The 23785-nt window shown below is 38.5% G+C and overlaps 1 protein-coding gene across 9 annotated transcripts in view; it reads left to right on the top strand.

Moving 5' to 3' along the window:
* The window catches only part of usp54b (ubiquitin specific peptidase 54b), a 151846-nt gene extending 135521 nt beyond the window's left edge, over window positions 1-16325 (top strand). For 7 of the 9 annotated variants that reach the window (XM_067430212.1, XM_067430207.1, XM_067430206.1 and 4 more), the window contains 5 exons: window positions 5807-6729; window positions 8901-9022; window positions 10080-10220; window positions 12231-12399; window positions 12659-16325. In XM_067430212.1, coding sequence (XP_067286313.1) covers window positions 5807-6729; window positions 8901-9022; window positions 10080-10220; window positions 12231-12399; window positions 12659-13101 — 1798 coding nt within the window. In that variant the 3' untranslated portion in view covers window positions 13102-16325. Of the gene's footprint in view, window positions 1-5806; window positions 6730-8900; window positions 9023-10059; window positions 10221-12230; window positions 12400-12658 lie in introns of those variants that run through there. The other 2 variants (XM_067430210.1, XM_067430211.1) reach the window with 2 other exon arrangements.
* The last annotated feature ends 7460 nt before the right edge of the window (window positions 16326-23785 follow it).

Below are 23785 nucleotides of genomic sequence, written 5' to 3'. Positions count from 1 at the left end.
GCAACGGGGACTGCTGCAGTGTGTCCCACGGAATGCGGTTGTTTTACTGCATTTGTTTTTTCTTGTTCCCTGCTTTCTCTTTCCCCTCCATTGATTAAAGGCGTTGATGTGATGAATGGCCTGACCTGGCCAAAGCCCCTTGGGTAATTACCCAATGTAGTGCTTGAGGAAGTATTTACAGTAAATGAGCCCTCTAGCACATTAATCAGGGATGTTTACTTCTGTACCGAACTTCTCCCAGTTCAGTTGCCTCTATAACCACTCTAGGGCATGCAGCGGCCGTCAGGAACCACCCATACCCTCATACCGCTTTTCTCCATTTCTAAATCAGTGATTCCAACCAGGGGTATCCCAGGGTAATTGCTGTAAGCAGGTTACAGGCAATACTGGGATTATTACTATTATTTTATTTTTTTCTGCAACAGTGTACTTTAGTCATATTGTGCTTCTCCACAGCAATTAAAGGGTCATGAAACCCCCAGTTTCAGCTGCAGTCCGTTCTCACCACAGTTTTGAAAATTGCTATTAAAGTGGGCGTGGTTCAGTGGCAGAGTGGACGAGGGGAGACTGATAGCAAATCAATAAATTCCGATTCAGACATTATTTCTGAATAATTTCACTCTTATTTCTCTTTCATTAAAAGCATCAAAGCTTCCCACAAATGCATGCTGCAAATTACCATTAAGTTACAAGCAAAACAACGTACACATTACTGTTTTGTAAGCTCACGTTACACAAATACATATATCATGTGACAGCTATAATTCAATGCACAATTAAATGCACAGCCATTCGCAATTTGGTCTCTGCATCGAAATATATTTGAACACGCTGTTGCATAACTTTGATAACTTTTGAGGCTTTTTTGTTGTGTTTTATATACCGTTTGGTCAGTTAAATGGTCGTGAGGAGTGTGGATGAATCGCATTTGTGTGAAGACTCGGTATGCTATCTCACAGTTTGAAGCGCCAGTCAGAGGAAAATGCCTATCAACGCTTGCTGTCATGAATAATTAAGCGAGTGCTGTCATTAATTAAGCAACGTGTCTTCTCATGAGATAAAGACACGCAGTCTCATGAACAATTATGAGACACCGATGAGTCATCGCTGTACTGTAGTACAAGAAAGCGTCACAGCCTGACGTTGACATGAAGACGATTTTAAACCAGGAAGTTGAAAATAGAGCTAAAAGGTTTAAAATGAACTAGTTTTCTCCCACATTTAAAACTAACAGATGGTAACATTGTCTTCCATGATGTTCAACACACATACTTCTGTTAAAATCTCAGAACATTTAGTTTAGGGTTTCATGGCCCTTTAAACAATCTTTACTTTTTCATTAAAAGTCTTATAATCAAACCAGCCTTAAAAAATTATAAAATAAATAATAATATTGTTATTAAATAAGATTCTGTAGTTTCTCTAACCAATTCAATTTGAGATTAAGCTATTTAGAATTTGTTTCTCTCCCACAGTATTGATAGTTTTTAGGGTACACTCACACTGGGCACGGTTGCATTGTACCAAGCCCAAGCACGGATTGTTATTGACTTTGACTTTGATGAAGGAATTTGCAGCTTTACTCGGAAACTACAATGACTGTTTGTCAATAATGTGAGTACCAGACCAGTTATAACCCTAAATATACTCTAAATGTGTAGTATCCAAGTTGTAATAGAAGATGTTTGCTCTCGTAATGATGACTAGCGCATACAAGTATTAGCTGTTTCGGAATCAGACTTTGGGGGTCAGTTGTGCTCGGGCACAGCCTAGTGTGAGTACACCCTTAGGTTACATGTGAGTAATTGTAATAATGGTCAATTAAAAAATATAAATAAGTTAAGAACACATTTCTGGTTTAATGCTATTGAAGGGGTTTTTGCCTTAAATTAGGAAAAAGCACATCTAAAGGATAAAAGTTTGTCTAGGCTTGCATGCTTGAGACTGTCATACACAGCTTATTGGGGGGGGGGGGGATGCTGTTTCATGCATACTGAGCTTTTTACACTGTTAAAGTCTTGGATTCCCATCCTAAACATAGACAAAGTTTCAAAAACTAATGTTGGACGTTTGATGGGGTATTTCTGTGTTTTTTTCGAGTATGGGTCGGCTTGACGTCGATAGAGCGGAAGGTCCTTGTATGGGCCGTACGGGCTCTTCTCCCGGCAGGGTGCGTGCGTGCGTGACTAGAGCGAGAGAGGAAATGCACGCCCATAAACACTCGCTCAGCTGCAGATCCAGTCGTCCGTGAACACTTATGTCGTTATAGTCCGTGCCGCGCTCCACTTTATTCCTATGGGTGACATCAAGCGACTTCAACGCTTCAGCACAGCATTCCGGGAAGGCAGCGCTGCATTTGAACCGATTTGAACGCAGAAATGACGGGAAGCTTCACAACATCGCTTCAGTCGCGTCGCAAAGTGGATCTCCATGGTCACTGCTGTCACAGGACTTCACCAAATCATACCAAATAAGTGTGTTTTTGACGGAGCGGTCCCAGCGATTAAGGTTCGGTCCTGCTTTGGGAGCAGCCGGTGAGTAAAACTGCTTCAAATGTCTCTGCTGTTGGCTATCGTCGCGTGAGTAAACATCAGTAAACGACACGATCGCGTGCTTCGTCATTCAAATGCACTGTCTCTGACGGTTACTCCATTGTTGTTCTATGTATAACGTTACACTAGTCTGACGTGTAAAACCGTTTTGCTTGCTACTGCTAAGGTTTAGTCACATACAATAGTCCATAAACCCAAATCATGTCCTCATAAACTGCGAGTAAACAAACGCAAATTTTGACAGGCCACTAAATACACATACCACAGAGACGGACGTCCTGCTGTTGCTGTTTCTCCTGTTCAATTTATTTCAGCCTCCGAATCTGATTCTGGATCATATCTGTATTAGCTGAATCTGATCGATAGCCATGGGTTTCTCCACGCTTGAGGACGTCACCGCTTTGTGCGCACTCGTCATTCTTTAGCTCCGCCCACACGATACGCCTCTAGGCGCTCGTTTTTTTCCGGAAAGACTCGGTACAGCCTATATTTCTATTATAAATATAATAAAACTAAAGACTTTTCGGAGATATGAAGGATGCATTACTACTCTATAGGTACTCAAGGTTCAGGGTTGCCTGTGCATACTGAAGCAACTGCACAAAGGATTAAACCATGGGCGTAGATTACGGGGGGGACGTGTCCCCCTCACTTTTAATAAAATGTATTTTCGTCCCCCGCACTTTTACTGGGTCTCACCGATCCTAGTCGACCCGCTCCGAGCGGGATTCGAACCGGTGTTACTCTGTGTGGGGGCGGACAAGTTAACAGAGACGCTAACGACAGCCTTCTCTAAACTCGGTTGATAGCGCGCTTCTTGAGGTCAGGGGCAAGTGTATTTACATAGAAACCAATGTGAATACATCAAGATTTAAATTCAGAGACAAAAAATTATCTATGCATGACCTGTAATTTTTTCCGAATCTTAATATGAGGAGTGCGCTCTCACAGAAAGTCCAAAAGTGGGTTCGTAATACCCTGTCAAGCTGGAGCTGCAGCTGAAGGAAAACAATCGTTATGAGTGATGAAACGTGACGACGACAATCAGACGAGTGCGACAATATATGCTTTATGTGTGTTTTTTAAGTCATCTCAATGTAGCCTATTTATTGACAATAAAGTATCATGAATAATGCAGCTTTTTTAATGTTTAGTATTCTGCTCACCACGGCTGCATTTATGTAATCGAAAATAGTTAAAACAGTAATATTTTGAACATTATTACAAATTAAAACCGCTTTTTTTCCCTATGTGAATATATAGTAATTTATTCCTGTGATCAAAGCTGAATTTATCATCATTACTCCAGTCTTCAGTGTCACATGATCCGTCACTAATCATTCTCAGATGAGGATTTCATAATCAAGAAACATTTATGATTATTATCTGTGTTGAAAACAGTTCCCAAAATGTTGTGGAAACCATGATAGCCTACATGTTATTTTTCAGGATTCTTTAATGAATAGAAAGTTCAATGGACAGCATTTATTTGCATTTATTAAATAAATTATCTAATTTGTAATATTAAAAATATCACTTGTGATCAATTTAATGCATGTCTGATCAATAAAAGTATTAATTTCTCTCTTTTAATTTTACCACAAATGTTTAGAAAATTAAGCATCACCATGGGCAGCACAACTGATAATAATCCTAAATGTGTGTTGATCATCAGATCCTCATATGGGAATGATTAGTGAAGGATCACTGAAGACTGGAGTAATGATGATAAATTCAGCTTTGATCACAGGAATAAATTACATTTTACTATATATTCACATAGAGAACAGATGAGTTACATCAGAATATATATATATATTTTTACATTGCATAAAATCTATGGAGTCTTAATGCAGAAGTGTTTGTAGTATATAAACCAATCATAAAATTGGCACACAAAAAAAAGGAGAATAGGAGAATAATATTATAGATATTAATTATTGGTTATTGTTCAGCAGTGTATTTGATATCTTGCCCAATTAAAAGCAAGAGATGCGATAAATTATATTGGTCCAAAAAAAAAAAAAAAATGGTATTACGACATTTCTGTCCCCCTCACTTCTGAAAAGATGGCTACGCCCCTGGATTAAACACAATGTGTGAACAAATGTGTGTTCAGATCTTTCAAAGGCTTTTTACTGGTATTAGATAAAGATTTATCTGAACATGAATCTATCACACGGGTCATCTGCGGGTCACTGAGGGCCAGTGGAGATGGAGGAGGATTGATGGTATTCTGATAAATGCTCTGCTCTGCTTTATTAGAGGTGAATGCAGATAGTGAGCAGGTTTCCCTTCTGGAGCAAAGCCAGCTCTCATTCCCACGCTCTCCACTTCTGGGGAGCTTTTGGGCGTATTTATGGCTGTTGTAACTCTGTTTTATACGACGACTCTATGAAAATGATGTCAAGGTCGCGTAGTGCGTCAGCTGTGGAAAGCACATGGGGACTGTGTGTGTGTGTGTGTGTGTGTGTGTGTGTGTGTGTGTGTGTGTGTGTGTGTGCACATTCAATGAGAAGTGGCTCAGGAATACTGGTGTGAAGGACACAGGTCTCCTTTAATTTGGTCCTTGGCATCATCGTAACCTTTCCAAGTTAGAAAATGTATTAGAATGGTTTTCATGCCAAAAAAAAGCCATTTTCAGGTAGGAAGGGGCATTGACATAAATTCATATTTTTGAATGAATGACTGAGTATTGTTTTGTTCAAATTACCATTTAAAATTGTGTGTGCCTTATTTTGTTTTGTTTGCCTCTATGAATGAATACATAATGCATACTCCTGGTACTATAAAATATATCTTAGATGTGAATGTGCATTTTATGTGACAGTATCTATAAAAATGTCAAACCTTTCAGCATATGCACAGTGCATTTTTATGCACAAGGATATCATTAAAAGGGTACAAACAAAGTTGTCCTTCAACATAATATAGGGTGGTTTACTGACAAAAACAACCACCTCAGCTCACATAATACAAAAGTATGAAGCATTGTTATTTTATTACAATGATATATACTTTAATAATATTTATATTTTCAATTCAATTTCAGTTTATTTCAATTTTAGTCATTTTAACGCTTCAACTAAAACTAAAAACTTGTTTTCATGTTAAATATTTTTAACTTAAATTTTTAATTATGCCAATAATGTAATTAGTGATTGATTACTACTGATTTTACATGATAACCGTGCTCTCTTTTTTTCAGCGGTTGTCTTACCAAAATCCTTCTCTCACTCTTCTTGCCTCTGCAGTGAACACCCTAGCCCGGTCCAAGTATTGTTGACAGACAATCAGGAAGAGGTCTGGGAGACCAATCAGGTTTCTGTTCTTGGCCCACCCTCTCCTCAACACTTGAAATCACCCTCTTCTTGTAAAAAATCCCCATCTCAGTCCTCTAGCCACCCATCGCTCAATCCTCGGCCTGCTTCTTCTCAGGCGCACCCCCAAATCCCAGATGAATGCAGCAATTGGTCAACCCAGAATAAGGAGGAATGGGGTGGCATCAGGTTATCAGATGTTCTCCAAGCATCAGGCATTCGGATCATGCCCATACGCAAGCACCTGGCCATATCTCTACCTTCTTTGCCCCTTGACTTCTGGGGTGTTTTGGGAGAGGACGAAGAGGTCTCCAGCTGTCAGCACCCTCAAGCTTCGTACTCTCAATCTCCAAATCCTCCTTTGTGGCAGGGCACTGCAGATTGTCCAGACCGGACACCCCAATCCAGCATGGCCACTAGTCCACCACTTGCCCCGGTTGAGGAGAAGGGGCCAATGCCCAGACGAGCCCCCATATGGCAGCCTCTGTCTGCGTCTTCTCCACCATGCACCAAACTGACCCCTCCTGTTGCTGCCCGTCATTGGTCCTCTTGGAGTCTTGACCGCCCTGATGCTGTCGTTACCCCCTACGACACACCACCTGACCAGAACCAGCGGACAGGAACCGCCCTCTATCAACACACACCTGGAAGACACCTTGCTCCTCACAGTCCCATTAGCACCAGGAAGAAGAACATCTCTAAGCACTCAAACTTCCAAAGCATGGAGCTGGAACCCACAGAGGCTGAAGACCAGGAACTCTCTGAATTGGACTCACTCTACCAGGCCAGTCTCCAGGCTGGCCCGGGTCCTGGCCGAGCCCTGCGTGGTACCAGCTCACCTGCTGTTGGGAGACAAGGTAAATATCTTATTAGATTTTCTTAAACTAAGTACATTTGCATGCACTTTAAAAGTTCAGTCTCGGACGGACTAAAGGTGCGGTCACATTTATTATTGTTCAGTGTATTTTGGTGGGCAAAGTCAAGTCCTTTTAATAAGAATCTGTGCAAACAGGAATTTCGTGTGTGGGTGAAAGATTTCCTCATGTAGATTTCACAGTTTGAAATTTGTCATCTGAATTTGTGACACCGACCAAGAGAAAGCTGCTTGGTTTGAACAGGACTTCTGTGCAAGCGATGGACCTTTTTTCCCGTGAGATTTCACTAATGTGACCGTACAATAAAGCAATAGTTTATCATTTTAAATGTAATGATGTATGTAAATTATTTAGTTTGATTAAAATCTTACTGCACTGCAGCTGTAGTTTGCCTTTGTCGCACTTGTATACATGCAATGGATGCCAGGTAGTCATGCAAACTTGAACAGACAAGTTAATACTGTAACTCTATGAAAAATCATATCTATAAAGATTTTGTTCATGATTATTAATATTTTAAAGTGTCCCTATTATGTTATTTTAAAGGATCCTATTGTTTTAACAAAGGTCAAAAAACGTAAAAAAAAAAAAATATATATATATATATATATATTATATATATTATTTTTTGCACATCAATACATTTTTCAGTTATTCTCAAAGGACCCATCCGAAGATTCAGTGTCTCTAAATCCCTCCCACAGCGCGTGTCAAAAACTAAAGACCCATTACCATAACTGAATTTCATCTCTGGAGGCTGCCTAAAGTTCAGCGATTGTACACACTGTAAAGACAGTAAAGATGGCATCAATTTTACCGTATCAATCCGATTGTGAGTCCGATGATGAAACATTGGAAGAACTAGATATTCAACCCGAACCTCCATCGCAAGGACAACTTCAGCAGAATGTTTCTCAGTGATGCGCTACTCAGTTTGACGTACATTATGAGATGCTGCAACTATAATTCAGCATTAACAAGTGTATGCCCATTAACAAACCAATGTGTATATTTCTAATGTATTGTGGTGCACATGTGGGAACTGTATCATTAACTGTATCAATAACAGTATATACATTAGCATAGCTGTAACATTAAAGTTTGTGAAAGAAATCTTTCTCCATCCTTTATCTTTACACAAAGTAGTAAGAACAACAAACAATTTGCAATAATAGACACAGGTAACAGTGGGCCACAGCTGATTAGCACAATTAATTCGGTAAGACGGTAATAATGTGAGTTAGTCGGTTAGCCGGAGACCTACACAATAATGTATAATAATATACACAAAAATACATAATAATTATATTATAATATAATATATACATCAAAAATGAATCATACCTACAGTTTGTAATTCTGAAGAGCAAGTTGTTCCAAATAAAGTGGTTACTATTCCATCTTTAATGGATACATTTTTTTAAATCCCATTGAGAAGCAATCATCAAAAGGCTATTCTGCTGTGGTAATTTTAAACAGTCACTCTTCACATCCATGTCCTTGGATGGTTTACAAAGAAAATGTTAAAAATGTGAAATTTTTTAGCAGAAAACAGGGTCTTCTCGACATGTACACAACACAAACCTATGGAAACCCGTTTCCGCCACTAAATAAAAAATAAAAAGAGTAATTGCTCATTTTTTCTGACTTTTTTCTCACAATTGCGAGTTGTAAAGTCAGAATTCTGAGATATAAACTCGCAATTGCGTGATATAAATTCACAATTCAGACTTTTTTTCTTAGTCAGAATTTTGACGTTATATCACGTAATTGTAAGTTTATATCTCAGAATTCTGACTTTACAACTCGCAATTGTGAGGGGAAAAAAAGTCAGAATTCTGAGATAAAAGTCGCAATTACTCTGAAACGGGCTTCCATACAAACCAGCTAGTGTTTGAGGGCGGGTCAAAGTGGACATTGTTCGCAGGCAGCCAATAAAGACCATAGGTGAGCATTATGCAAATGTATTACATATGCAGGTCACGGAAGTGAGACTAGAATTTCTGATCACTCTTTTAGGTGGTTCAGAGTCGATTCTTTCTATTGGGAGACAAACACGTTATTTATCTGCCGTTTTCAATTTTACAACTTTTTAGACTGTTTACATAATTGAAGCACAAACTGAAGCATGTTGCCTTGATTTTTTTGGACAGTACCTCCTGCTGCACGAAAGCTGCTCACTGGAGTTGGACGTTCTCGGACTCCTACGGCTGAACTTGAGAGAACCGCTTATGGACCACCAGGTTGTAGCAGCCCTACTGGATACATGAACATGGTAAGAAATGAGGGTCTGTAGGTCTAATTTGTCAAATTATGGGTATTTTCTTTCCCTGTATTTTTTCATTTATCATGGAGTATTATAGCCTGACAAGCCAGACCCACATCAAGATGTTTGGTCTGGAAACTCACCATAGACAGGGCTCAATCCGAGGGGCAGGATAAACGGTTGTCTTTCAAACTCCCTCTGCATGCGATAGGATAGCGCTACACCAACCAGAGCAACGTGAAGCAGACCTAGATGACAGATTAAACATTCGCCGTATCCGGTCGGCTAAACTCCGAACACATCTTCCCTTTTTAAGAATGACTTCAGTGCCGCTCTTTGTTCTTTTCTCAGAGAAAAGCTTAACTCCAAGTCTTCCAGAGTCGCGGTCAAAGTTGATTCGAAAGACCGCCGCCGTTCGTCAGTTTCTGTGTTAACTAGAAGCACGCAAACGCAACTCGGCCGTCGTCATTATGGCCCCGCCCGCCGACTCTATACACGATGTGATTGGGCCGTCCAGATTTTGAGGAACACAGCTCAGAATGGTATTTAGAGTTCCTAGACGACACTTGCGGGCAAATTAAATTTGCTGCCGCTAGGGTGCGTCTAGATTTCTAGGCTAGGAGTATCATGTTTTATCTTGCAGACTTGTGGACAAGTCTCTAATTTCTGAAACTACTGCTGTCCCCACACTATACGATTTTTTAATTTATGGTCTTTTTTACATACACAACTATCTCTTGTTGCTGATGTAATTTCCAGCCAAAACACTAGATCACAGAGACAGGTCTACATATTTAACGTGCTGGCATCTGCAACACAGATCGCATCCCATCAGATGCTACTAAACAGTAGTCTAAATAATCTTTTGTTTATTATTTGCTGATTCTTTAATGAGGGATTGCGGTCTCTGCTTTGTTTTTGTTATGTCTAGTTTCTCTCTACTTCTGAGTCTGTTTTTCATACAGCACACAATCTGTTAGCACATGTTGATGTTGTTTGGATGTTGTGTCTGGTTTCATCCAGACTTTCTTTTTTTTTTGCTGCAGTGACTCTTTGTTCTCTGTAGTCTCTGTCAGTGGCCCATCAAGAGCTGCAGTTAGGAGATGAAGACCAGTATGATGCAGATCACCTGCGCCGTATTGCTCGCAGCCTGAGTGGAACTGTGATAGGGAGACGCCAGAACCGCCTTGCCGTCTCCCGAAGCTTCGTAAGTGTCCCACACATGAATAAGAATAAAAGAAACTCTGACTGGCTTATTTAATCTGTGAAGCTAACTAATGACTAAAATGTGAGTGAAATAGTGGGGCTAGCGACTGGCAAGGTATGGTAGAGGGGCCAAAAGAGGGTGAGGGATCAGATATCTAGCCTGGAAACCTGATAAGAGCGCTGTCACCTATGCAGGAGAGTACTAACACTCAGCTACTGCCACCTTAGCCTGATCAGTGTGTGCTGCTTGTCCCTTGCCAATCACTGCTGAGCTTCAGGTCATTTTATGTGCACTCTTTTTTTACATTTACTTGCTTTACACACTACATGTTTTGGCATTCATTCATTTCTAATATGTAATGTATACAAGAAATATATGAATGCATAACTGGAATTGTCACATGACATCCACGTGCACCGACACACATAAGGACACTCACAAACATATGTACAACTTCTCATTGTCTTACTGGGTCATACTGCCATCCTGTGTCCATATGCTGTAACTTCACTACATTTGAAAAGAGGCCTGGTGTCCCATTTATAAAGACATGCATGTAATAATCTTTTCAAATGTTAAATCATTTCTATATACTTTAAAAATGTCTATCTTGCTTTACTAATCATTTTAAAACAGTATGCATTAAGAGCGATATGAAAAAGGTAATGCATCCAATTTGGTTTGTTTGGTCCACCGTGCTAGAATCTTGTTTCCTGCCCATACTGTACATATTCAGTTCATTATCCTGTCAGTGATACATTTTTATTATTCATTTTAGATTAATTCTTCACATTTACATGCACAGTATTTTTAAGGCCACGTTCTGAACCACCTTTTTTCTGAACAAACAAGAAACTTGAGAATATCCAAGTTACTTTTTCAAATAAGTAATGGAAGTTACTTTGCTTTCCAATTTATCGACTGACAGCTCTCTTTTGTAAGTGCATGATGGTTATTGTAGTTCTAGACTAAATGTGATCATGCATTTATTAATCTCACTTGCACAAAAAAGATTAAGTATTCCACATAATGAATAAAATCAGTGAAATGATAACTCAGATCACTATACAAACCTCACATAATTAAATATGTTAAATAAAACGTATCTCACTTTATTGACCAGTGTACTTGCTTGATATATATATATACTCAAACAATTCTACATTATAAAATATATATATACCTATATTATATATATAGGTTTATAAAAAAAAGAACATATAAAAGAATATATATATTGTATAGTACGGCCAGAACATGGATTGATATTGAATGCTGATATTGCATATTAAATATTAATATATCATGTAGACGTGGAGACTCATTTCATTCATTTATTCACTCACTGACTTATTGCACTTGCATTACTGAAAGTCATTAGAAAATCATGTCAGTGTGCACTGGCATACTAGTGCATACGCACAAAAATAGCTTGTTCAGCTGCTTTTCCTTTGCCGTTCGTGTAAAAACATTTTCACATCAGTTTCTGCTTTTAAAAGTAAAGTTTACCAAAAAAATGGAAATTCAGACATAATTTACTTACCCTCTTGTCATTCCAAACCTATTTTATTTTCTTTCATCGGTGGAACACAAATGAAGATATTTTGTTTCTGAAAGTGAAAGTCCATGGGTCCAAAACATTGTATGGACAATGAAATAAAAAAAACATTTTTCAAAATATCTTCTTTTGTTCCATAGAAGGAAGATAGAAAGTCGCACCACAGGAGAGTGAGTAAATGATGACAGAATGCTCATTTTTGGGTGAACTATCGCTTTAATAAATCTCAATTTGTTCCTCATTTTTGACTTGGGATCAGCTCTGATCTTATGTGCATTTTATAAATGAGGCCCCTGATTCTTTTCATGCCTTACTTTTGTGCTCCCCATCTTTTCCTCTCTCCCCATCTTACCCCTCTCCCCTCCTCCTTTTCTCTCTTTTGACTGAATGCACTTGTGTGATTTCTCTGCCTTGTGCATATCAATGTCTATGTGTTTTGTGTGTGTACTTAGCTGGGGGACTCCGGGGTTTCGCCATATCACAGCTCCATGTACTCACCTAGTTGCCTTCAGTTTCCATTGTCTCATTCAGACCTCCATCTGCTCCAACCCAGCTATCTTCATCTCCTTCCATCATCTTCACCTCTGTCTCAGCAGCCTGGGCCTTGCAGAGAGGCCCCAGGTAAAGCTTATTCTCGTTTTCCACTTCCATGACAAATCCTCCATTCAAAGGGTCATTTCCTGCTTGTTCCGCATTCACGTTTTTACCATTGCATTGCATTTGAGCCCAGCTGCCAGTGGCCATCCTGCTAAACAGTCTGCATTTGCTTCATTTTCGTTTCCTTACTGCTGTTGAAGGAGCTCCTCTTTTGTTGTTGCTTTTTTCTTTTCTTTGATTGGTCTGGTTCCTGTCCTTCACACTCCATCCTACCCCACTGCAGGATGTCTCCAGAGGTTCTCCAAGTTTCTGGCTGTGTTTGACTGGCGTCAAACTGTCTCCAGTGGGAAGCACTACGGTCCAGCGCTGAGGCGTCCCAACCAATTGGCTTTGGACGCAACCAGGTCCTCCAGTCCTGGAAGGTTTCCACAGATCCATTTGTTCCTCTGGACAACCGTTCTGCACACCAATCCCATCCTCCTCAGTTTCTTGGAGAACTGGAAGGAGCACTTCCCGAGACCTGATGCCATCCTCAGTCACCCTGCGCTCTCTATTGTCTCTGGGATGATATCCTTATGTTACCTTGCTCTAGTCGGTAAATCTTTCCATGCAAAAGCCCCCAAAGCTCGATCCACTGCATGCTGGAAAGAGACACAGATACCAACTTTTTTTTCCCATGAGCACTGGTATGGTGTGATGCTTTGGGGCTCAGGTGTGTGTGTATGACTAACCTATGGTCAGACCTGCAGCATGCAATGATAGGAGCGTGGGGTCCAGACTTGAACCCCCTGCAGTGAGCCATCCAACCCAGAGCACTTAACTTAATTAACTCCAACATTCAATTAACTGCAGAGGAGAATCATACGGTACCTCCATGCTGCACTAAACAGTAAATGTGTGTTTGTGTGTATGCGTGTGTGCATGTGTTGGGTAGTAAAAGGGGAGGGGCTTATTGTAACCTTCCCTCTTTGACTTTTACAGTACTGGTAAAAAGTTTGTAATAATTCAGTTTTTCAATGTTTTTGTATCTCCTATGCTCACTAAGGCTATATTTATTTGCTCAAAAATGCAGTAAAAAAGTAATCTTAAATAATATAAATAAACTAACTTTTTTTCCATTAATGGCAAAGCTGAATTTTCAGCATCATTACTCCAGTCTTCAGTGTCACAGGATCCTTCATGAATCTAATTTGCTGATTTATTTCTCAAGAAACGTTTCTTATCAATATCGTTAAGACATTTGTGCTACTTTTTATTTCTTGAGCAGCGAATCAGTATATTAGAATGACACCTGAAGAATCATGTGACACTGAATACTGGATATTTGGCTGCTGAAAATTCAGCTTTGCCATCACAGAAATAAATAACTTTTTAAAATATATTTAAATAGAAAACTGTTATATTCAAATGACAATATTTCACACATTATTATTTAAATTTGTCTTAATTTTTTTTGGAAGCTTGTTTCCGCCACAGAGTAATAACAGAAAAAAGTAATTGCGACTTTTTATCTCACAATTCTGACTTTATATCTCGCAATTGAGAGTTTACATCTCGCAATTCTGACTTTTTTCAATTATGAGATGTAAAGTCAGAATTGCAAGTTTGTTTCTCATAATTCTGACTTTTTTATCAGAAATTCTAGTCTGGGTAAACCCAGCCTGATCCGCCGGCGTTTTGATTTCGCCCTGCAGCTCACTCTGGAAACCTATACACTCATTTCTACTGCTTGTTACACTTTTGCGAGAACCAATCACAGACTGGCTTATCCACCTGGGATGCTATTGGGGGGTTTAACATGATGACGGACAGAGAAGTGACGAGTTGTTGCCCGTTGATCACGCCTCTTGTGGTCTGATTGGTTGAAGGACTATCCAATTGCGTACAGAGTCATTTGAATTATGCTCGTTTATCACGCCTCTTGTGCAGTAGAAAATACAGAGAAGACTCCCCAGACCAATGTTCAATCTTAAATTGAGCTTGGTCTGGTGATAGCCAGACAACACAATTGCAAGTTTATATCTCACAATTCTGACTACCGTATATAACATGTAACTGAAAACACATACATTCAGGATTGTAAGATATAAACTCGCAATTCTGAGAAAAAAGTCAGTCTTTTTGGACTTTATAACTCATAATTGTGAGTTTATATCTCACAATTCTGAGTTTAAAGTCAGAATAGTGTCAAATAAAGTCAGAATTGTGAGTTATAAAAAAAAAATGTTAAATTATCTTTTTAAATGTTTTATTTTGTGGTGGAAACAGCTTCCATAGTTTTCACTCTAGTTTTAACCAAATAAATGTAGCATTGGTGAGTATAAGAGACTTCTTTCAAAAACGTTTGACCAGTAATGTAAAAAACACACTTTACCCTTCCTCCTCGCCTGTCCCACAGATGCAAATCCTCAGCAAACCAATGTCCCAAAATCGTTGTCGCTTTGCTGAACTTCTTTTCCCAACCCTCCTGCTAACTTTTTTTCGGTAGCGGGTGGGTTAATGTCATGTAGATGCTAAGTACTTTAACCTAAGTGAATAGAGATGTTTTGTACGGTGTCATCTCTCAGCTCTGGTGCTTTTTGTCGGAGCAGGCATGTAAATCTGCGGCCCTGGCGTGGAGAATGGAACGAGACTGTCTCTTCTAACCTTTTTCCTCCTACTTCTCTGATACGGGCATTCCCTGTAGCACACAGCTGTTTTGTGTCTCGTGTTACAGGCAAAGACTGTGTACATGTTTGACTGAACATACACTAATAAATAAATTTGTTGTTAATAAAAACATAAAAACTATGACATCTTAAGAAATATACAGAGGAATGGAGAAACTACGTAATGACGTTATGGAATGTTAATCAATTCTAGTGGTAATAATTATTATCTGCATTAAGACAAGTATAGTACACTTCAGAAGTGTAAAGCTGGAGAAATTCTGCTATTTTAATTCCATTGACAGTTCTCCCGTTTATACAGGGAGATATGCCAAGTTAAGCTTCCTTTTTATTGTTTATTTCACTTGATTCGATTTTTATTTGACCTTGCAGTGACACTGAAACCACAGTTATTAGTCTGGCACATGATGGATCTTCAGGCCTGTAATAGTTGAGGGGTCTCATCCCATTTGATATTGTAGAATCTACATTGTTTCTAGATTTTACTTTAAAGCAACACAGCTGAAGAATGTTTGGCCCTGATAGCATACATGAAGCTTATGCAAAGCTTCACTAGACTGAGATTTGGACAGTATATAAGTGGCCTTGTGCAAGGAATGCTTTCATACTGTTATTCAAATAAACAAAAGATTTGTGAGATATATATTAACGGAAATCTAATATTGACCGACAGATGTCAGATCACAATATAATATGATTAATGCAGTATTTAACTTTTCATTCTAATCATATTGTGCTGTGATATGTATTTTTTTGTTTTCATTAAAAGCCTGTGAGTGCTTAAATACAATTTATTATAAAATATATAACTTAAAGAGAAATAGATCTTATTTAACTTTGTCTTAACCAAAGATTGGCTCTAACACAAAGATATGTTTTTTTGTTTTTTTGTCATTTATTCATCTTTCCTTTTGTTTAAAGGATGATTGAGAATGTAGCAAAGGTGGTGTATGAGTATGCTATGCAAAATGCTCTCTCCTGATCTACCAGCAAAGAGTCAGACTGGGACAAAATCAAATATTTTTTTTTCTTTTCCTATATACTGAGGAAGAAAATGATTTTCTGCTGAATTGTTGAATCTTTACTTATTAATGTCTGTACAGTTAACAGCCTTTGAATGCGAGTTGTAGCCAGTGGGAGGTGGATTTCTCAAAGATGAAATGGCATTTCAAGGGTTTTCCATTTCGGGACTCATTTGTAAATGCTTGAGGTTGAGTGAACTTGTATTTTTGCAATAAAGTTATTACCAATGCACTCCAGCAGGGGCGCTGCACAAACGCCTACACTGTGTCTGAGTGTGTTTTTTTCTTTGGGAAAATGCATTTTTGTAGCCTGACGTGGTCATGCTCAATTCTAGTCAGAATATGAGTCTGAAACTGCTCCATTGGGCTGTGATTATGGGGCGTGTTTCAACCGAACCAGGAAAGACATCAATTGGATAGACCTACAACCAATCAGAGCAACGAAGCGACGCATTGTCAAATGTCAACAGACAGGGCTCAACTGACCTCTGTTGCCAAGTCCGCGTTTTTTCCCCCGCGGGTTGTTTTCTATGTCCGCGGGTTGAAGTGGCTATTATGTGATATATAGACCCATGAGTGTGAATTTTTCAGGCAACCTTGCCAAAATAACACACATTTTACCCCCCCAAACGCCATTTTCCCCCCGGAGAACCCCCCGAGAAGCTATTGTTTAGGGCTAGTAGTTGGCGGGTTTTGTTGTAAAAACTTGACAACCCTGTCTGCACGCAAGCTGAAATCAGGCTGGAATACACAATCTTTGCCGGTGTTGTAAAAAAATTTAATAATTTAATGATACACAGAGTACTTACCCAACATGATCATCATTTCTGAGAGAAATTGTGAAGGTGATGCATATACAAACAAGCCCTCCGTTTAGGATTTGAAAAAATATAATCCAAGCCCCTTTGATGACGTGCATGATTACGTCACTGTTGATTATCTGTCCGTCATCGTCTAAAGCCCGCCCTGATGATTTCATTGGTCCGAACAGTTTGTCTTTGGGGATAATTACTCCTCTATGGAGCAATGCCAGACCGAACTGCCCGTCTCCTAAAAATTTTGTGGGCAGGGCTAAGTTTGGCTGGCATCCAGGCTAGCATTTTTGTGTTATTATGATGCAAAGTCTATATCAAATGGTATTGTAATGTATACCATTATTAAAACTTTCATAATGGGAGTGATGAATGAACGTCATGTTGATTTCATAACATATGATCTGCATCGTGCCAGTCAGAATTTCTTTCAAATATACAAATTCAACTTCCATTTTCACAGTATAAATTATACCACAAAAACAGGGAAGTACAGAAGAGATGTGTCATGAATTAAGAAAGTACAGCAGCCCCTTATTGTGTCTGGAACTTGACCGATATCCTGTAGTTCAACTCCCATCTTACTTTGATCTTTAGCTCAAATCACTTGTAGTAATTTTCAGGCTGGTCCAGCTAATATGTATACATTTTAGAGTAAACTAATTATCAAAAAGGTGGGACATGCATTCATACACTCTTAAATATTTAAGTTATAAAAGGGGGAAAGGTTGCAGCAACCAATGCCTAATAAGAACCGTTTTGGTTTCTCCAAATAACTTTTCTGTAATATTTTTATTATTATTATTGGTGTAAAGAACATTTTAAAGCTACACTATGTAACTTTTCCATCTGCAAGAGGGCACCTATTCAAAACAAAGGTGTAGTTTGATGATGCCATGTTTGAGCTCAGAATCTTGGGACTTGGTCTTCACCTCTAAGCCGGTGGAAAAAATCTGGATAGGACTCGGGTAGAAATCATATTCATGAATGCAATTATTAACGTTAATGCAGTATGAAGCAGAGCAGGACTGCATGTTGTGGAGCTGAGTAAGGCCGCTGGAGCGATTGTTGCGCAACACACGGCTCGCGAGAAGCGGGACTTTTATTATGACGGGACACATTCGCCGGCGCCATTTCCCCTTTTCCGGTCATGAGGTAACGCAGCGATTATTTATCATATAAGATCAAGTGGGTAATCTAGCACTCGAAAAGCGTTCCACCCATAGGGGCGGCCATTGCTAACCAAGCCATCACCTGCTGTTAGCATCCCATTGACTCCCATTCATTTTTGAGTCACTTTGACGGTGAATAACTTTACATCTGAGGCGTTTAAAGACTCCATTTGTCCATTGTTTATTTATAAAGAAACACGACAATGCATAAAAGGCTCCATTACCTTGTATCTTACACTATCGCCCCGTAGAAGCTGTTTTTGTAAAAATAGGCTAACGCTTGCGTCATAACCAACGCCACTATGTCGCACAGTTGAGAAATTACCGTATAGACAGGAGGAGACGCTCACAAGCAATCTTTTACTGTCTATGAGACAGCCTGAGCCTGCGCAGTTCGCTCAGCCATCAGGAAGTGAGTGCCTCTGATTGACCTCACTTTCCGCTGTTGAAGTCTATGGGAACGCTATGGGAATTTTTACTATGTATAAGATACATTTAAGTGTGTTTAAAATGGTTATGACATTACTCTGTGTGTTGGGTCAGTGGCTGCTGTGACACTTGTGCACACTGCTAAGAGTAAAGTGTTTCTGCCAAATAAAACTGAGGGTAACGCAGATATGACGCGTCCGGGTTCCTTGGTTAAAATAGCAATTTTCTCACAATTTACAAATATTTGAAAACATTGGGAACATTTGAAGAACTTAACTAAAAAAAAATATAACACTGGTGGTTTTTTAATATTTTACTGCAAAAATACTACATACACTGTAAAAAAAAAAAAGTAATTTTTTAAGTATAATCGACTTGGATGTTTGTTATTTCAAATTATATTATGTTAAAATGACTTTAAAAAATAGTTACATCTTGTATAACTTGTAAAAAAAAAGTTTAACATTTCTTAACTTATTTTGTTAAGAAACGTATTCTTAACAATGTAAAAACATGTTGGCATAACTTATTGAACATATACTTTTTTACAGTCTAGTGCACCTTTAGTAATCTAATTTTTTTCCACTATAAATACCTTTTGTGATTCCAGAGCATCCGGAAATTATTCACAGTGCTTCCACATTTTTTTGTTTTGTTACAGCCTTATTCCAAAATGAATTCAATTCATTATTTTCCTCAAAATTCTACAAACAATACCCCATAATGACAACGTGAAAAAACGTTTGTTTAAAATGTAAAATGTCCCCCAGACATTTTACTGACTATAAGTCATTTTGCAACTCATTTTTATTTAATTATATTAACCTGAACCCTTACCTAACAGTCTACAAATACTCTAATGAGAGATAATTGACATAGTTGCAATGCTACTTATAGTAAAGTGGACCATTGGAATAAAGTGTAAACAACTTGGTTATATTGCTTCTATACCAGAATGTAAGCATCCTTAAAGTTTTCTTGAGACTATAACAACTGTTGAGAGGTGCAACTTCGGTTTGTTTTAACAGTTTTCTCCACAAGGTGTCAGTATAGATGGTCTTCTAAATATTTATTTATTTATTTGTTTACACTATTTTTCTTTTAATGATGATGATGTGAAGTGTTAGAAATTACATCTTCATTCATGCAGTGCAGTGAAGGATACCCTTCCATGGAGTCTGTGGTGAAATACAGCAGTTGTTGTAAGTTCTGACAGTCTTCATCCAGAAAAAAAGATTGTCTTTTTTTTTTTTTCTACAGGAAGACTTGTGTTCCAGCAATGCTTTCTTATGTGCCAAGAAGTGCTCAATGGATTTTACCCCTGAAAAGAATGGTAAATTGCATATTTCACTTTAGTTGCAAAACATTTGCAGATCCTCAAGTGAACTCTGTTTCACACACCGCAGCATTTCTGGATGTGGCTCAGAAAAACAAAGCTTTTCATTATTGTGCATCCACTGCTGTTTTGAGATGCCCTTTCCAAAGTTGCCAGAGGGAAACAGATGAACCCAAATGTGCTCATGTTATTTAGTTTTTTAGTGAAGAGGCATTCCTGAAAAAAGTCGGTATTATTTAAAACAATTACAGTTAAAACAGTGCAGTGGTTCAGAGAATATCCATGAATCAGATAAGGACCTGAACTAAACCAGTACTTGAGCAAGGTCGGGACACAGACCTTGAAATGACATTTAAAGGGATAGTTCACCCACAAATGACAATTACCCTCTATTGCTGCGTCCCAATTCCCCTACTTATACTACGTCCTAAAAGTATGTACTCTTTTTGTGAAGAAAAAGTATATACTTTTGAGTGTGTAGCAGAAAAGTATGCAAGCTTCGGCACATACTACTTTGCCATCTTTATCGCTTAGTTACGTGCATCCCGTCACTGTTTAACTGCTCTGTCAATCATCGTCAGATTCGTCCCAGTTCAAATCCTCCATATTCAGATTAATCTCCTACCGTATCGGAGAGAAATGTATCCGCATCCGTTGATCTGCCATTTGTTGGTCTTGAATGCAGAGACTCTGCTCATTGTGTTTGTAGTTGAAATATAATGATGCATTTAAAAGTTAATGGCCAAACGTGTCATTACAAAAGTTCACAATGCTACTGCAGGTGAAATATAATGTGACAACACTGAATAAATATATTTTTGTCAGGTTAAATATTGATAGTTGGTCACTCAAACCCCTTCATCTAAACTTCTCTACTTAACCGTCGGACTCACACATCCGCCATGTTTGTAGTTTTTAACACTTTTTATCTGCGTTTGTAGTTCTAATCAAATCCTCGTCAAGCTCGCAATGGGTTGTGGGCAATATCAGGCGTTAAGAGTGTGCGTCAATCTGTACTTTGAATTCGGACCAGAAATAGTAAACCATCCGGGTATCTTTGGAATACTCTTTTTAACATACTATGATTTTGGACATACTAATTATTTTTTCGAGTACTATTTAGTATGGATAGTATGCGAATTGGGACGCAGTGTATGTGTACCTATGTGTATATGACATTCTTCTCATTCTTCTTACTCTTAGCAGTGTGAACAAGTGAACGCACATAGTAAAGTCATAACATCGTTTTGAACACACTTAAATGTATCTAATATGATAAACAGAGCTACATTACCTCAAAATCATAACCGGAAGAGCGGATCTGTGCAGGCGCCCGGCGAATGTCTCCCGTCCCTTCATAATAAAAGTCCCGGTATTTGCGAGGCGGGTATTTGTTTAACAATCGCTCCAGCAGCTGTGCTCAGGTCCATAACACTCGGTCCTGCTCTGCTTTAGACTACAGTAACGTTAATAACCGCATGCATGAACGTGATTTCTGCCCGAGTCCTATTTTCCACCGGCTGTGATGAGAAGACCACATCTCCCAAGATGCTGTGCTCACACTTTGCGTCATCAAACTACGATTTGTTTTGAATAGGCGCCCTCCAGTGGACGGAAAGCTCCATAGTGCACCTTTAATCTTCGGAACACAGCTTAAGATATTTTATATTTAAACAGAGAGCTTTCTGTTCCTCCAATGAATGTATGTACAGTGTAATGTCCCTTTTCAGAAAGTTAATAAAAATATCATTAAAGTAGTCTATATGTGACATTAGTTAGAATCTCTTGAAGCATCGAAAGTAAATTTAGGTCCAAAAATAACAAAAACTTTATTCAGCACTGTCTTCTCCTCCGTGTTTGTTTTCAATTTTCAAACAAAGATTCAAATGGTTATGAATCAGAGTATTGAGTCATGATTCATGATTGATTTGCGTGTCAAACTGCTGAATCACGTGACATTGGTAATCCGAATCTTGAATCTTACATGCCGTGTTCGAACTATACCGTGACCTTCCATGGTTTGCGCATGCCTCAAAAGTGGACTTGTATATTCCTTCACACACAGACGAACGCATCAATCTATCGCTTAATGTAATTGCAGAGAGAGACTATATTCTTTCCTGTGAAATCAAAAAATGCAAACAAACGTGTCTCTGCTTTTAATATACAATCATTGAAGAATATATTTTTTAATTTTAATGAAGGAAAAAATCCCACAAATTGATAGGTCAAAAAGCCACCCTCAAATATTCTATAAACAAAGCATCTGTCTGTCTTTGAGTTCACATGAACAATGGTTATAGTAACTCGTCAGGCTATAGAAGAATACATTATTCCTCCTGCGTTCAACTAGGCTTAGGGCATCGATGGTCGCGCAGAGCTATATCAACCCAGCTTTAACACATAATTGGGAATAATATGCCTTAACACAGAATCGACCACAGAGGTCTGGGGTCAGCTTCCTTTGCTCTTTGTCCAGAATTCTAAGATCAAGAAGTTGATATTAATTTATGTTTTTTTCTACGAATCTTTGCGTTGACATGTACTAAACATAAGTGGAATTTGCACAGCAGCACCACCACACCTTGATGGTCATGACAAGAACAGCATGTATAGTTATCTTTATTGAAGTGAATTAGATTTAGATTGCCGTCATGCATTAATTAGTTATATATTTTTAGCAATTTTACATTTAATAATCCACGATGATCACATTACACAAAACTGAAATTGCACCTCAAAATAAAACTGTCAATATTTTTTGAAACTTCCCAAAATTTCACGTTTTCAGTGGAGCCCATGTCTTATTTAAGGGAGCTGAGCTCCCCCGTAGTTCGCACCCTGCTTATGGGTGTGGAACGACATTATGGTGAATCATTAATGACATAAATTTCATTTTTGGGTGAACTAACCCTTTAAGTTGAATTCGGAAGGTGGTCTGGCATGAGATAGATATTTTACATTATAGCATGTTAAATATGGATCACTTTTCAGAAGGCCTTTATTAACCTCCCGGAGTCGTGATTACTTTTATAATGGATGGATGCACTTTTTGGGTTTAATTTTGGTGTTTTAAATCCAGGTGTCATGAACTGGCTGTTTTTTAAATTGATTTTATACTGTTGTTTGAGGTCAATTTATGATGTTTGCATGGTTTTTACATTCAAAATACATAATAATGAATAGGTATTAGGCTATTTTCTACACTTGTTTTGAGGCTCTCTGCTGCATGCTCAGTTTTTATGAGCATGTCACACTGAAGACTTGGAAGTAAACTTCCACGGATAGGATAGGATTGGATAAGATTTGCATATTTAATGAGCTTCAGCTCATGGGAAAACTGCAACCGGAATGAATTGGCCACACAGGGCTTGCAAAACGTCTTTATCAAAAATCACAATGATTTCTTTCATCTACCCGCGATTGATTGTAATGTAATTTTTTTTATTACTTGGCCTGCCCGATTGGTAGATAAAAGCGCAAACCATACACACACATACCAAGTACGCTGCAGAGAGTTCAAAACATTCGCAATTGTATTTTTCCTTCAAATATCAAGTCAAGAGAGTGAACAACACATATCAAGAACGGAATGTTATTTGACTAGTTAAGATAGATCGTCTGCATGCTGGGCTTACGTTTTGGTAGCCCATCTGGAAAACACAGCCCCGAGACGCTGGGCTTTGCTAGGCCTGGCCCATACATACCCAAGTCTGATCCCTAATCTCAATGAACCAACAACACTACTAATAAAGGATTCTCCAATCTTTTACGGTGTGTGGGTTAGGGTTGATAGATCAATAGATCTATATCAAACGATAACAATGCAATACTTTCACCTACACAAATATTTTACTCACATTAGTGTGTTGCTTCATTCATTCATGTGACCTCAACCTGTCTGCAAATCCAGTCTCTTGTTTACAAACGAATCCATGATCAGACATGAAGGAACAAACACGCAATGTCT

The sequence above is a fragment of the Pseudorasbora parva genome, chromosome 21, assembly GCF_024679245.1.
Source record: "Pseudorasbora parva isolate DD20220531a chromosome 21, ASM2467924v1, whole genome shotgun sequence".
Classification (NCBI taxonomy): domain Eukaryota; kingdom Metazoa; phylum Chordata; class Actinopteri; order Cypriniformes; family Gobionidae; genus Pseudorasbora; species Pseudorasbora parva.
This window is presented reverse-complemented; position numbering and strand designations above follow the sequence as displayed.